General features: G+C 37.9%; 1 protein-coding gene across 2 annotated transcripts in view; it reads left to right on the top strand.

Moving 5' to 3' along the window:
* CD99 (CD99 molecule (Xg blood group)) overlaps window positions 1-12527 on the top strand; it is a 28583-nt gene extending 16056 nt beyond the window's left edge. The window contains exons 2-11 of one of the 2 annotated variants that reach the window (XM_064646165.1): window positions 3373-3408; window positions 3758-3817; window positions 4305-4337; window positions 5235-5276; window positions 5426-5458; window positions 6812-6883; window positions 7749-7790; window positions 8321-8431; window positions 9171-9224; window positions 12418-12527. In XM_064646165.1, the coding sequence (XP_064502235.1) occupies window positions 3373-3408; window positions 3758-3817; window positions 4305-4337; window positions 5235-5276; window positions 5426-5458; window positions 6812-6883; window positions 7749-7790; window positions 8321-8431; window positions 9171-9224; window positions 12418-12443 (509 nt within the window). In that variant the 3' untranslated portion in view covers window positions 12444-12527. Of the gene's footprint in view, window positions 1-3372; window positions 3409-3757; window positions 3818-4304; window positions 4338-5234; window positions 5277-5425; window positions 5459-6811; window positions 6884-7748; window positions 7791-8320; window positions 8432-9167; window positions 9225-12417 lie in introns of both variants that reach the window. The other variant, XM_064646163.1, reaches the window with a different exon arrangement.
* The last annotated feature ends 4125 nt before the right edge of the window (window positions 12528-16652 follow it).

Raw genomic sequence — 16652 nt, 5'->3', positions numbered from 1 at the left:
AGAAAGTTAACGTTTGTGGTGATTCATCACAAGTCTCCTTTCTTGGTGTGTCGCCATACACGTGACTAAGGGAGGAAGTTTCCAAAGCTCCTGTCAGCTTCTGCAGTGGAATGTAAATATGACTAATACTGTAGCAGTAAGTATCTGAGAGCGGTGATAGGTCTTTGCAAAGCACTGCTATTTGCGTAGTTACTTGGATCTCCTGAATACCCTCTAGCTCTTCAACTATTCAAAAATCTATGTTTGCTCTTTTGTTTTACCTACTGTTTTTCCCACAGCTAACACAGACTATGCTGGTTACTAGGGACAGCCTTCTAAAGATCCGTCTCTTGAGATCCTGGTATTTGAGCTACAGAAAGGAAAATAATGTAGACACTTCTGAAATGTTCTTGAATATGCTCGTGCCCCTAGGAGCTAGAAATACCTGCTGTATCATGCTTTATATGCAATATAGTATCTGCTTTATTTGTAAATATCTTTACTTAGACTAAGAAAATGCTTATAAGCTTAGTTGCTCTGGATGCTCCTTAGACCTGTAGGGAGTGCAGTGTATTCTTGCTGATTTTTTTTCTTCTTGGATCCTGATAATACCTTTAGTCTGGTTCTGTGGCTTTATCTCCTGTTTTCTGATTATTTCTTTCCTGGAACCAGCTGAATCCCTAGTACTGAGCTTTTCTCCTTTCAGGCTAAGTCACTGAACTTCTAGTTTAGTTGGACCCACCCATACCAAAAGCTGAGCAAGTACAGTTGTAAAAGCAGCTGCTTTAAAGACAAAGGAAGGTTTGCCATTAACAGTGGAGAAACACCTTTCTTTGCTGGGAAAGCAGGCTGCCAGCACCTTAGAGTGCAGATTATTGTAACCAGTTTCATAAGCTAGTATTTGACATTTTCTGCTACTTTATCTCAAAAAAGTAATGTATGTGAGGACTCTGTCATCTTGCTGCATGCTCAGAAAGCAGAAGTGTGGTTGCAGAATATTGAATCTCTCCAGTCAATAAAGCATGATCTTTTTCTTTTATTAACTCTCAAATTTGTTTACTCCTCTGTCAAAGCAGCAAGTCTTCTGTGAGATTGGCAGTCAGCAGTCACATCCTAAATTATTTCTTCATGAAGATCTTATGTGAAAACAATCCCTTAAAATAGCAATGTCACTGAAAGCACCCCTTTTTACAATGGTTTCCTCCTCTTAAGGGAAAGCACTGCAGCTGGAACTATTCTGAGTTCCTGGACTATGTTTCATGATGGCAATGGGAAATTCTTCAAATACCCTCAAATTTCAGCTGCGCCAAAGCATAATGTTGAGTGTATGTGCTTGTTTTTCCATCTGTCACTCCTCCTAAAAAGAAACAGGGCTCTTGAAATATACCCACCAGTGTAATGTTCATTCTCTTAGTTGATATAGCTTTAACTTTGAGACAGATAGTGTTAATAGTTTGTGATGGTCCATCCTCCGGTTGCTACACTGGTAGAGTGTTTTGAGGAGTATGCATCTTCAACAGATCCCTCTGCCTGCCTTCTTAGAGTCAGACTATGAAATACCTGATCAGGTCCTGTCTTAGGCTTTCTTCCCAGGAGGACTGTAGCCTGAGAGATACATGTACTCGAGAAAACAAATAAACTAGAGTTCAGAGTTGAGGAACAACTATGCAAATACCTGTTTAAATTTGAGTATTCTGACCTCTTTTTGGCTGTGAATATGGAGGTTTCTTGGTGTAGTGTAGCCAAGGGGGTAACTTCAGAAGTAACTGACATTGGGGTCTTAGCATCTTCTAATTTTACAGAGGTTTTTGAGATTGTATTGCAAGATGATATTGACTTCAGATAAGCAACCCTACTTGGCTGTGAGCAAGGTGATTCTTGGTTCAAATGTTACATTATGGGAATCACTGCTTAGACTTCAAATTTCAGTTTCTGCTGTAGCAGTTCAGTTGGCCAGATTAACACTTTTTTTTTGTTCCATTCTGGTTGTCATTCCTAGCTTCCCTATTAAAAAAAAAAAAAAAAAAAGTATCTTAGTCTCTTTTCTTCTCAGGGGAAAAAAAACTGCATTATTAGTGCAGTTATCTGAGAAGTAAAAGATATTTCAATTTTGACCTCATTTAAGAGGAAAGATGTCACCAAGTATAGGAGCATCCATCATTCCTGATATTAAAGTCATGACTTGTCCTTGTCTTAACTTGGTCTGTCACGCAAGTGAAAGGGACATTCTGCTTGTGGTTTGATTTCAATGTTTGTTTTTTATTCCTCTCTTCAGACTTTGCAGTAGCCAGTTCTGATGCCTCTTTGGTAGCCTCATTCTTAGGGGAAAAGCCAGACACACCAATGCTTTGTGCAGTTATCTTCTGAATTCAGGTAGTTCTGTTTGGAAATAACTTTTGCTCTGTCTGGCTTGATAGTGAGTAGGTAGAAAAAGTCTTCCAGCTTCTATTGGGCTGAAGCAGTGTATTTGTATGTCTTTTCCTTGAATAGCCAGTATCTACTTCCATGCCATTTTCTTATTCCATGTTTCAGTGAAAATAGGGATAATGAACAATCAGAAATACCCCAAGAGTTGTTTTAGCTGTCCATTATTTTACAAGCCTCTGCTGCTGAGATCACACTACTGTATTTATGCTGTGAACCAGTTTTTATCATGTATATATTTAGTGTGTTTGCAATTGGCTGAATAAGCAGCAGTAGCTCTACCAATTGACTTAATATAGCAAGAGTGGGTGTTTTTGTCCTAAAGACTGAAAATAGAATTTAATCCACCTTGAGTAGAGAGCCTATAGTGGCACCAGCTGCATTTAGCTGTGTTTTAGGAAGTTAAAGAGACTGCTCAAGATCATATATGCTAATATCTTAACCACCTTCATACTGCTAATCTTGTTAGGGGGAAAGATAAGTCTGATAAACCCATTAAAATTAATTTTTAATGCCAAGATTTTAAAAGCAATACTTGATCACATGACTTCCATAATGGCCTTTGTGCTCCAAGGCTCTTCTTCACACTTGAATCTCGCAAATTCTTGTGCATTGGAGCTGTCCCTCTGCTCATTTTGTGGTTCAGTGGAAAGAATATGCTGTGGATGGCGCTAAGAAAGCATGCAATAGCAAGAATAAAGGATTAAGTTCATTATATTGACTCTTATGGCCCTCTGGGTCCTTTCTATAGAGCAAATTTTTAGAGCTGTTCCTTTTTTTCTGAAGAGATCTGTGGATAATGATGTGGAGAAATAGCGAAGAATGTCTTCAACCCTGACTGAAAATATTCTATTCTGAATCAGGGAGCAGAAAACATAAGATAGATCAGAAATATGTTTATGACTTTAATAAGTGTTGGGTGTGAATAAGAAAAAGTAGTGTCCTTACTGTTTCTTTTATCTTCTACAGGCAATTCTGATGACTTCAGCTTAGAAGATGCACTTGGTAATTATTGCACTCACAAATTTTGGGAGGTAGGCGGGAAAATAGTGGATGCTTTTCTGAATTGTTTGTTGCCAAGTATCACTACATGGCCAAGCATGAAACCTTCCCTGCGTATGTTTGGTTTAAACCTCAGTGGAACAATTCAGCTATGGGTATGTCAACATGTTGACCACACAGAACTCAAATTTGTCTTTGGAACAATTAAGGATTTCTTTTAAGGGGAAATTGTCTTGCTGTATAGATTTGATCTTGTGCTTTTCATTGTATAGACATATATTTGTCTTTCGTGTAGCTTCTGAACAGTGTATTAAATAGTTTTAACTTTTTTTTCTCTAACCTTCTCTGACAGGAGAGATAAAGACGACAAAGAAGCCTCTTCCATCTCAGAAGACACCACCACAGGACTTCGGTGGGATATAATTGGCTTGTAATGTCTTTTATTGTAAAGTCAGGTGTAGTGTACATAATAATTTGAGAGGCATGAACTTTTCAACATAGTGGCATACAGGGTTGTGATATTTCTATAAAAGAAAACAGTTCCCTAAAAGCAAAAGGATTTCTTAATTTTGGAGTCTCCTGGTAGTGCTTTCACAAATGTACTTTGTGATTTCACAAACTTAAAGACTCTGTGAAAGTCCCTTTTGTTGACTTTCAATCTGCATGTTTGGAGCTTGCTCACCTTGAGCTGGCTCTTGACAGGTATCATGATCACCAAAAGCACCATGTCGTTTGGCAGATAGTGCCTGGTAACTGTGGGGCTCCTCTGTGGGCTGTTGTTGAATGAGCATGCTGTTACATTCTTGGTGAAAACATTGTGAGGTGCATTTTGTGTAAAAATAGTCTAAAACTAGTTCAGTTTTTGCATTACACTTGAAACTTCCCCTCTTTCTTTGTAGATGATTTTAACTTGGATGATGCTCTTCATCCTGGTAAGTATCATGTTTTCCTGGATACTGCTCAAAGGTATTTGTGCAATGTCTATCCATGCTTTATGACGTAAATGTAATAAAAGGTACTGAGTTGATTAAGGTAGCAGACTGCAGATAAAATAATTGCAGTCTAGTTATGTTTATTTACTTTCATTTTAAAGGTTCTAGATCATAAAAGCTGTATGAATTTCAATAATTTCTTAGCCAAGTCCTACATGTTTCATTATTGTATCTTCACTAGATGGCACTAATTCCATAAACTATTACTTATGGAAGTAGTTTTTAAATCTGAAGTAATCTCTTCCTTTATAGAAGTAATTTTAGTAGCACAAGTAAACATCAATATCTTAGAAATAATTTGAGGGAAAATACTCTTTCCGATGTGAAGACTGTGACCAAATACAGAAAAAATTACTAAGATCTCTTATTCTCCAATTTTGTTGCAAGCTAAATGAAATGTCATTGTGGGGGCCATATTTTTTATTCTATTCTTTTTAAGTGAGGTACCAACTTTTATTACTGGTTAAAACCCAGTAATTTTAAAAGAGAAAACAGCCTAGTAATCTGTACCTGATAGAAAAATGTAAAGAATTTCAGCCTTTGAAATACAATGTGCAAATTAAAATGCTGCTTAACACTTGAGTTCTTCTGTATATGTTTGTTACAGCAAGGATCTGACATACAGGTTAATATAGCAGAAACACTGTTAGTTGCATTAAAATACAGTGTTTAGCTAAAATAACCAAACAAATACAGCATTAGTTAGTGAAAGGAAAAGTGACATGGGGAAGTTTTGATACCATTTTTTTAGGTCAAATAGTCTTTCAAGGTCATTGCATGCTCTGCTTTTGGTCTCTTCACACGAGTAACTTATTCTAACTCTTTACTTGTTTACAGATGGTCCCAAGCCAAATCCTCCTGCTAAACCTAGAGACACTGGTAAGACTGACCTAACAGGAATTTCTGAACAGTGGAAGAGTATTTGTTAGTCTCCCCCAGTTCCTTTCAACATTACTGTATTGTAGTCCAGTTTTTATATCTTAACCTTTTTTTCTTTTTTTTTCATTAAATCTCTCCTCTGCATGTAGATAACCCCAAGCGAGATCAACCTAAAGACACTGGTAAGGCTTCTAGCACAAACTCCTAAATCAGGTTTTACTGTCTCAGTTACACTTCTACTAATTGATCTATGTTAATTGGCTGCTCTCTATGTCAGATGTTGCACTGGATAAACACTGAGGATTGAGGAAAAGTTGTCTTGCAAATAAACTTTGCAGCAGTCTTGAAATTCCATAACAAAGCTGTTGAGGCACTTTCACTTAAAAGCAGGATGGTGTAGGGAGGAGGCAGGATGGGACAGAGTGTGTGTGTGCTTGGGGCAATGCTGTGCTTGGCTGCCTGTGGTGGAGCACCCAGGTATTGGATTGAGTTCTTTCGTCTTTACAAACTGAATCCCTTCTAGTCATGCCAGAAGGTAAATAGGAACTGCCTATCATCTTTATTCTTAAAGGATCTAAATTAAAGATAAAACTCCAAGTTAAAGAGTTGTTTTGGGGGGGTTTTTTTGTTTGTTTTTTTTTAAGTAATATAATTATTTGTATTTGAAAGATAGGCTTAAATACGTGTCCTTCCCTGCCTGTTGTGCTTTAGAGGTCTTTGCCTAACCCAGAACAAAACAGATTTAGATCGATGCAGTTGTGAAAATGCCATTATCCATGAACATTGTGGTAAAGAGTCCTTAACTGGAATGCAAGCCCTGGTTCTTGTTCTTTCTGATTTGCAGCAGATACTTGAATTTGGGTCTTGCATGCCTCAGTACAGTGCTTTTGCCACCCAACTAAAACATCCTCTGATACAATACTTTTAATTTTGCTACTTGAAACGTATTTGCTTTGCATAAACTAAGGATTCATTTGGCAGCAGAGGGAAGGAGGAGAAGGTCCCATGAGGGGGAAGGGAATGCTCCGAAAGGTAGGGTTCAGTGGAAATGGAGAGGGACTAGACCAATGTCCTGTAATAAATCAGAGAAGGGAATTACATTTGGACTGTTTGTGACTAAGAAACCCAACTCTGAAGATTCATTCACAGTTGCAGCCTTGAAAAGAAACGATCCTTTCCTATCCACATCCTTTCTTTGCTTTCACAGCATAGGGAGACTTGGGTTATTCCAATTAAGTAGCTTATAGGGCTTCTTGCTTTCTTAGCCTGATTTGTGCTACTCTGCTCTTCTCGCAGTTGTTCAGAAAGTCTGGAGGCAGGAGTACTGCTGTCAAACTGTGTAGTGCTCAGCTGAAGGGACTTGACATTTTGAGGGCTTTTAAAATGTGAGCATATTGTGACTATGATGCTAAGCCTAAAACCACGACAAATTCAACTGAACGATCTTGAGAAGATTTCCATGTCATTATGTGCCTTGAGGTGTCTTTTCACTGAACTTAAAACAAGTAAGGTAATGCTATTTACATTTTTTATAGGCACATTTGATGATACAGATCTACTTGATGGCAATTCACCAAAAGGAGGAGGTGATGGGAGTGGCAGCAATGGTAAGACAGTAGGTCGTGCTTCATATTGTTTCTGTGGTTACCTGAGTTTTCAATAAAATCTTGCTCCCAAGCTGGTTAACATGCATTAATTTGTAACACCTTTAGTTCTGGTATCTGAAACTTAAGAGCATATCTTTGAATTCAAAAGTAATGTGTTCCATCTCTACCAAAAAAACCCACCCCAAATAATTAAGAGGTAAAACTTGTCCAGATCGGAGTTAGCTGAAGTATCTTGATGGGTTTTGAGGTGTGCCAGTGGTTACTGACTTCTTCAGAGAGTTATCCTAGACAGAGATTACCTATGCCACTTTTTTTGGGTAGCTTTTACCTTTCAAGCTATGTTTGGGGCAGTATCTTGAAAATTGGCAGGGGCAAGAAATATCTGTGGAGACTTGTGGGGTGTTTTGATCTGCGCGGGTTCCTGCTGCAATGGTACAAGTTGCGTTGTGACAAATATAGTTAGTATTTATAGAACATCTGTCTTGCTTGCAAAGAGAACTGCAGAAGTATTTAGTAAACGAGGCTGGGATTTTAGGAAAAGATAGTTGTTTCCGTGGAAATACAGCTGAGTGTTACTCTGAAGTTATACACTGTTCCTCTCCACTGAGTGTTCTGTGGTGGTGCACAAGTTGGTTAAACCAGATTTTACAAGTGCTCTGTGCTCATTTTGTAGAAGTGCTGACTACTCAAGGCTGTAGTTGACACCACCATGACCAGTACTTTGAAAGCAGAAAGTTTGAATGCCAGAGTATGGATATAATAGATGGTTTGTAATTTTGGGTAATTAATTGGCAAAAGGGTTGTCAATTATGATATGACTGTTCTTTAGACATGTAAAATGTAACCTTTCTGTTTGTTTTTACAGAACGAAGGGGCCAAACTCCAAATAATGGCCAAGAAGATGAGGGTAAATGCATGAATTTGTGTGTATGATGGCATCTGGATATATGAAGTTTGTTTTCTGGAGTTTTCTGTGTTGCTTATCTTCTGCTAGAATGTTGACTACTGGGAGTGGGTTACAACTTAAAAATTTTTGTGGAATGTGGAATTCTTACTTTCAAGCTCTGCTTTCATAATCCTTTAAAATCTCTATGTTGCAAATAAATCATAATTGTTAAGGTCTCAGAGATGCTGGTGCAGTGACCACACACATGGAAAGTAGATATTGCCATGAAAAGGTAGCGTTTTTAATTAGTGGAAATTAGAACAGGAGTGCTTAAGTTCCTTAACAACAGGCATTGCTAAGAAATCAATGGTTATAAAATGAGACAAATCACTTCTCATTATGCATAAAGACAGAAAGAGTTGATGATTACAGTTTCATGTAATTTCAGTTTAATGATTTTTGGAAGTGTTCATAGGGTTTACTTTGAAACAATACAATTTTGACATGACTTTCAATTCTGAAAAATGTATACAAACCTCTGTTTTTTTCAGCTTCTCAGGGAGCAATAGCTGGAATTGTAAGTGCTGTGGCTGCTACTGTAATTGGAGCAGTATCTAGTTTCATTGCTTACCAGAAGAAGAAACTCTGTTTCAAACAAAGCGGTAAGAATTCTAAATTAATTTTATTTTCTACTGTCTAAAGAGATGTGTTTTTGTATTTATATGGGGACTAGAAACTGATCCTATGCATAAGGTAGTTTTAATAGCCCAGTGAATTTATGGTCACAGGGAGTAACCTTTCTTACTAATCATCTAAGACAGGGTGACTGAAGAATGCCTTGCCTAAAAATTAGACTTTCAGAAATAGAAGAACTTAAGGCTTTACATTCCTAAAATAAAAGCACTTCTTGTTAAAAACGTAAGCAGGAGAGACTGCAAGAAAATACTTTTTAAGGAAAATTGATTGGGGATTTGAGACTATTTTCATGCTGAAAAAATATCTTGTCATTTCTGATTTTGTAAATTTTGCCTTTGTCTTGCTATCTGCTTTATTTCCATCTAAATAAGATGTAACTTAGATCAGAGAACTTTGGGAATCCTGTGGGTGATAGAGGGGCAGAAGCTTTGGTTTTGTCTCTTTCAGTCTTTCTGACTGTTTGATGTGGGGTAGTGCAGTCATCCTGCCAGGCACTGCTGTTTTGTAATTTGGGAAATTTGGAAACTGAGTAACATCTCTACCATGCATGTTAAAGTGAACATGCAGGCAAAACAAGGACAACTCAACTACCAGCAGGTAGCCCATTTTCTTCAATGCTGTTTCTTATGTCAAATTATCTCTATTAATCAATAACTTTGAATATAAGAGAATTTGAACGCTAAACATCTCTTTGTTTCCCAGCAGATGAAGAGAATGTGAATATGGATAGCCATAGGGGAGCACAATCTGAGCCACCTGGTAAGACAAGAATCTAGCTGGAAAATCAATTTTTTGATGGGGATCCTATTAAATGCACTTTATTGACATCTAACATAGTGGAGAAAATTATTTGCACTGTTTTGTTTAAAAAAAAATACTTATAACTATCAATTTTGGCAGAATATGATCCAGCAGTGTGTCCTGATGGCCAAGAAGGCCAATGGCATCCTGGCTTGTATCAGAAATAGTGTGGCCAGCAGGACTAGGGAAGTGATTGTCCCTCTGTGCTCAGCACTGATGATGCCACACCTTGAGTCCTGTGCTCAGTTTTGGGCATCTCACTTACAAGAAAGACATTGAGGTGCTGGTGTGTGTCCAGAGAAAGGCAGCAGAGCTGGTGAAGGGTCTGGAGCCTCTTAGAAGAATCGACTAAGAGAGGAGCTGGGAGAAAAGCCTGGAGAAAAGGAGGTTCAGGGGGCACCTTATTGCTTTCTACAGCTACCTGAAAGGAGGTTGTATGGAGACCTCTTCTCCCAGGTAACAAGTGATAGGACAAGAGGAAATGGCCTCAAGTTGTGCCAGGGGAGGTTTAGATAGGATATTTGGGAAAAATTCTTCACAAAAAGGGTTGTCAAGTATTGGAACAGACTGCTCAGGGAAGTAGAGGAGTTGCCATCCCTGGAGGTATTTAAAAGATGTGTAGATGTGGCACTTGGGGACATGGTTCCGTGGTGGACTTGGGAGTGCAGGGTTAATGGTTAAACTCGATGATCTTAGCGGTGTTTTCCAAAATAAATGATTCTGTGATTCTATGATTTTACCATGACAACAAACTTGGAACTAACTCAAGAATTGCATTGTGAAAATGTGGCCACTCTTTTCTGGTTTTTTATTTGAAGAGATTGGTTGATTGCCTTGAGAAGTCATTGAAATACAGGAGCTTAGAGAAAGTAAAGAACTGAATTTTCTCTGCAGAAGTATTATTAAAGACAATTATGAAAACACAAGCCTGCTCCTCTAGTGTAATACATAACTGCAATTAGCAGTTTATTAGTCTGTGTTGTTTCTGATTGGATCTGAAACCTTTTCTGATTACAAACTGATACAGAACTCTGCAAGAATGTATATTAAAAATAATTATGTTTGAATTGTTGCCTAAAGAGACCGTGGAGAAAAAGGCTCCAGGCCAATTTAGTGTATAAGATAAGATAAAAGGAGTTGGTCCTTTAATTAGCCTCAGGCCAGGGGAATACATAGCACATGTGCACACCCAAACAGTGGTTCTATGATTTTATAATAAGGTCCATCCAGTCCCAGGTCTATCCATCCCTGGTTCTGCCCCATTCTGCCCCCCGACATGCCCCTTTAGGAATTGAGTTTGGGATCTTTGGGACCCCTTCTTCCTCATCTTCATCTTCTTCACAGCACACATAGATAGTCCTTGGAGCTCCTCCAGAGTTCTGGGCTTGAAGGTTAATGTGTCTGTGTGATACCTCCTAGTCCAGGCTTAGGGGTGCTGTGTTCTTAAACAGAAGTGTTTTTCTACAGTTCTACCTTGAAAAGAAGACTAAACACGCTAACAGAATTTAGAGGGATTGATATGAAATGGGGTAAAAGGGTTGGGTATGTGTTAACTATTATGCTGCAGGGTAAGGGGTATAATACAGCTACATTAAAATCTGCATTTACTACACAACTACTTCTAAAATCTACAAAAGTTAAAAAAAATCCAAAAAGCTCTGAGGCATCAGAATAGAGATGTAACTACACTGGAGGCAAGGAGGACTAAACTCACTTTGTTGTAACTAAAGCATTTTCTGTTGTGAACAGGGAATGATTCTCGTATGAAAGAACCATCACGTAATTGATCTTTCTACAAGGGTGACACCTGTGAAAGGTCTCTTTTAAAGCAACAAAAACTTTTACAACCTCACCCTTCACTTACGGTGGTCTAGGGTACTTGGCTGATAGAACAGATGTTTAACTCTGGGAAAGCCATAGATAGTTCTGGAGGAAATGGTATAGGTGAAAACTTGGTCTTCTAGCCCTTGTGACTGGTCAACAAAGGAAGAAGTAGTATAACCTCGTGCTGAAGTTTACTGAGTGTTTTTGAAATACTGAATATTAAAATACAAAGCAGTATATATTTTCAGTATATTCTTCTGTGAGTTTAAAATCTACAGAATTTTTTCTGGGTTTTATGTAATTAAAAAAACCCCAACAGTTATATCTTTTTTTTCTCAGGTATTTCATCTGTTTGCTAAAAACTTTCATCTGGCTTATGGTCATCTTTATAAACACTTTTCCTTTAAGCTTTTAAATGTATAAAACTCTCAAGGGCACATCATTTTGTTGTGACTGGCTGTCAGGACTGGAGATAGGCAGGTATCCTCAATTCAGTGATGCATTAGTGAAGCAAGTAGAATCATTCAAAGACCTATACCAAAGGCAGTTAAAAATCTGAGTTGTAGTTGGAATATCCTAAAATTTTGTCCAAGATTCATCAGAACTCAAATGTGAAATGTGTCAGATGATGCATATTTTATTTTAACCAGTAAAGTCAAACTCAGGATGTTATCATATATGATTATTCCTGCCTACATATTGATGTCACATTACATCCCATATTTTATACCTCTACTATATTTTGCAGACAAGCATGATCATGTTTTGAGCCAAGAAACTGGGCATCCATGATCAGAATGGTGCTGCTCCTGATCTGAATTCTGGGAGTCAGCAGATGTGAGCTCTGCTTCTGCTAATAGAGTGCTGGTGTACCTACACAGCTTCTAGTTTAAAAGAGGTCTTTTATGAAGACAGGTCAGATGGCACAGCAGAATAGATTTATGTTTTTAAAATTTTATGTAGGCTTATCTTTGACTTCCTGAAAATATAGTTAACCTAGACACCTTGTTTCAGTAACCTACTTTTCCATTATTTACACAGTCTGTACTCCATTTCATGTTGGCATCCGCAAAAACTGCAAGCCTGAATCTGCAAGTGTAGATAGATTCCCTGATGTAGTAGGATGTGGTTATTTGAGTGAGAAATCTGGCATGTAATATACCTTGATGTGCAGTGTTTTGGCTTCACAGAATCAAGCTCTGCTTACCTGAATTTATCACACAGTGCCAAATGCCTACTGAAACTTTGTTGTCTGCATGAACTATTAAATAACTTATAATGTCCGTGAACTTAGTGTACTAATCTTGAATTGTTTTTCACTTCTTAGTTCAGCGCACACTTCTGGAGAACTAAATTAAAGAAAACGTGATGAAGAACAGATCTTGAAACTGGATAGAGAGCCTGCCTTCTGCCTGAAAAAAAAAAAAAGGACACAAAGCATAACGTAAACAACAGGGTCTGAAGTTGCATTAGAAAACTGTTTGTTTGAAACATCTCTGAGAGTGTGACTTAGACCTGAGTACTTCTGTATGGTTAGCCCTGTGAAGCATTGTTGCACACCAATACATGGCCTTAATGACAGGAGTGTAGAAGTATGTTGTACCTTTACATTCTTGCCTTTGCTCCTCTGACAGCTGGGTGTGTCTCAAATGCATTCGGTATGTTTAACTTTTCCTTACCTCTCCAAAAACAATAAGCAGTTAAGGTTTTGTTATGTCATTGCTTTCAGGCAGTACAAGCATTTTTTTTTAATACCCTGTGTGCAGTGAGTGTGCCAACCAACCAGCCTGGTGTGTATTGTGGGCACCGGAAAGCAAGTGGCTCACTGTGTATGAATGATGGATCTGGGTGTGGGTGCTGCTGACCCAATCTATGTAGCTGCCTGGGTCAGCCACCAGGGAAGAGATACTTGTTCTTGAGCATTCAAGAGACAAAAATTCAGTTTTGTTTTTGCATTTTTTTTCATTGCATCTGTCTGGTACAGATTGAGAAAACCCAAACTTAGTGCATACAGACCCTTCATCCTTTCTGGCTCTTCCTGCTTTGCGAGTACTGAGCTGGTCAGTTGTGGAAAAGCCTTATTTGCACATCAGAACCATAGCTGGATTTTGTATATCCAGCAAGGTTGATATTTGGCATTGTCTAAACAGTTGTGGCTGAAGCACTGGGGAATGGGGATTAACATCTTTAGACTTCCATAACCAAAAGCTTAACATAAAATAATGTTGAATTCAGAAGGTGTATCATACACATGGAAGGGACAGAAACAGTACTACAGGTCAAAAGTACAAAATAGCAAGACTGACCAGAACAACCCAACCCCACTCCACAGGCATCCACTGAACAGTATAAATAGCATACGTGTGAGAAGTGCTTTTGGACTTGTGAAGGATTGCCCTTGGGATGACAACCTATGACTGCATCCTTATTTGAAAGCACTTGAGAACTGTGCTGTGGCTCTTGAAAGTGAAAGGAAGGTTTCAAGGATCTGTGGAAACATGGAAAACTGCAACTCATAACAACTAAAGGACTAAATCTGGAATAATAACTAGTTCCGTCTGGAAGGAATAGTCTGACCAGTTTTGTTGGCTTTCATTCTAATTCTTTTAAATTTTCATGCAGTTTTACAATATGTGTCTTACTAATGTATTTTAGCCACCTGACAAAGTTCTACAGGAAGATGACATTTCATGGAACATCTTAGAAGTCATTACTGAATTTGGATATTAAACCTGTAAATATATCTGTACATTCAAATATGAATGTATGCCAAGGATAATTCATTTAAGAATTTCTTGTACATGTTTCTTAGCTTGCAACAAAGCTTTACACAGATTTTAGTATTTTGTTATGGAATTAATTTGTAAGCCTCTTGCCCCACCTCTGCTTTTGGTACAAAAGTGCTAAAACCTTTAAGTGTGTTTGAGAGTGCAAAAGTGGTTATTATATAAACATATGCTTTATGTAAATACAAAGAAACATCCTGCTCACCTGAATGAATAAATAGGTATCTCATATCAATGCCAAGTGTGGAGAAAACAGAAATAAGTCAGAGTTTGTTAGAAATAGAATGGCAGAGGAAGCTCAAAATAGCTTTTAGCTAACCAGATTTTTGAATCCTTTTTCAGCTTTTGCAAACTTAAAAATTACTTATTAAAATCTCCTATCAACATTGTGATTTTTCTAAAAATAAATTTAAAAAAAAAGGTTTATGTGTTTTTCTCCTTAGTAGTTCTAAAAATACAAAACTTTTGGTGCTCAACTAGACAAGGAACCTTCAAATAGTTTGTCTTCCTGCTCCATCAGCTGTTCAGATTTATTTCTTACAGATATTTTAATCATTTTAGAAGAAAGTTGTCCAATAGCAGTGAAGTTGCTTTCACAGGGTGCTTACCAGTACGAAGTGCAGAGAAGACATCTCTGTGAAGAACAGGCATGGCTTTTGAAGAAGATTTGATAACACAGTCTCTACTGAAAATATGGACAGCAATAGAAGGTTTAGTATGGGCAAACTAAACACTGTTGAGTGTTCCTCATCCAGATATTATCACATCCTTTAGAAGCAGACACTTTTGCAGGGTCATGTGTTGTCTCACCTGAGGTGAGAGGACCATAACTGAATGAGATAACAATGCAGGGGTTGCCAAGTGCCTAAATACTAACAAATTTACTAATTCTAGTTTTCAGTCTAAATAAGCATAGGTTACTGCATGAATTTTGGGGACAACTATACTCCACAAAGCAGGCAAACCTAAAGACAGTGTTTGCAGGGAAAGGCTGTTGTAATGCTGATTTCAGCATCTCTCATGTCTAGGTTTGCCCCCTTACAGATTCGCAGGCTGGAGTTGTGGAAGAAGGAAGAAAGACTCGCTGCTGCCACCTAGGAAGAAAAGTTTAAAGAGAAAGCTTTAAATTATAGGCTTTTCTCTTGTTGTGAGAGGCTGCCAATTTATGGATTTCTGTTACTTATCTGTGGATAAAATGTAGCAGTTCACTTGCAGCTATTGGGATATTAATTGCTATGTTGCTATTTGCCTCACTACCCATAGAGTCTTTGATTTGTTTCTTCCTTGTTCAGCTGCCATTACATTACATAGCTAAATATCCTAATTCATTATTTGTCCCATTCCTTGGCACAGTAAACGTTATCAGTTAAAAATTATTCATCACCCTAATTAAGTAGTTTTATGGTCATCTTCCACAGATCAGCTGCTGCCCATCATGGCCTTATGACCTGCGATGACTTTCCGATCCAAATTTGGGAATTAACGTTCTAGTTTCTGTATAAGTATCAGTCAGATATAGTGGAATGTACAGTGGAATGAAAAAATACCGTCATTTCTAGGCCCAAACTGCAGGTTCACCCTGGTGAGGTACCTTTACTATTAAACTGAGTTAAAATGGATGGCAAAAAAGAGCTCTATCCTATCCTTGTGGCACACCTTCTTCAGTTCTGTTTTTTCTTCAGCCTGCCTCCTTTGAGGACAAGGAGTTACCATCAGTAATAGGAGGAAGAATAATCAAAGCAGGATCTTTTTGTAGAATAATACACCACTTTAGCTTCTACAGGGTAGATGTGGTGGCAGTTTAGTTCATGCTCTCAGTGGAAAAGACTGCTTTAAAAATATTTTGATGGCTTTCAAGTGCGATGCCCATTTCAAATACTTATCCAGACAAATTCATCGGGCTGTGGAAATGAAAGCAGGCAATTCTTAAGCATGAAATTTGGCAGCTTTTTACTGTAGCTCTTATTTCATCTCATTTCAACGTGAGTGCCAAATTTTGAATGCTAAGAAAAACATTTTAGTGCACTCTGGTTTCAGTGTACCTTGGGCTGAATTACGCTCTCAGTGCCACATTTCTGTGCCTTTTTTTGCACTAATTAGGCCACCATCTAAGCCATACTGTTCTATGTGTGTTTTTCACTTGACAAGATGATGAGACAAACCTTAACCTTTTTACAAACTGAAAATATTATTTTCTTTTTGCTCTTTTCTGTTACACAAACGTAAAAGACCTGTTTGAAAGGAAGTGATTATTAGGAATAGAAAAAGGACTTGAATGGAGCAAAAATACATTTTTTTCAAATCTCTGCACTTGGAGTACTTTACGAACCACAGAATAAAATACATGTCCTCCATCTGCTTGTGGAAAAAACATTAAAGTTTCAACTAGTGCATAGTAATTGTAATCTGTTGACAAGAAATTGTATCACTAATTCACTTGTGTGTTTGGCTTGCATTTAAATTAATGCCTAATATTACTGGATGCTTCAATATTTTAATTAAAATACTTCTGGTTTTATGACAAAAGATGAGTAGTGTAGGATATTAGTGGCTTTCCCAAGTAGTTGTACTGTATAATTCAGTTCTTTCATCTCCTATAGACGCATACAGCAGGTTACCCATGCCAAAGAGAGCAATGTCTAACCTCTGCCCACAGGAAGGATGGAGCTGCCAATGTGATGAGTTGTGGCTGTCCTCTTTTTCCTTTTTAGCTTCTGTCATCTAAGAGAGGCCTGACGGGCAAAAAGTAAGTGGCATAAAGAATAGACAAACACGC

The sequence above is a fragment of the Pseudopipra pipra genome, chromosome 2 (assembly GCF_036250125.1).
Source record: "Pseudopipra pipra isolate bDixPip1 chromosome 2, bDixPip1.hap1, whole genome shotgun sequence".
In the NCBI taxonomy this organism is placed as follows: Eukaryota; Metazoa; Chordata; class Aves; order Passeriformes; family Pipridae; genus Pseudopipra; species Pseudopipra pipra.
Note: the sequence above shows the minus strand (reverse complement) of the source record. Positions and strands in the feature narration are given on the sequence as shown.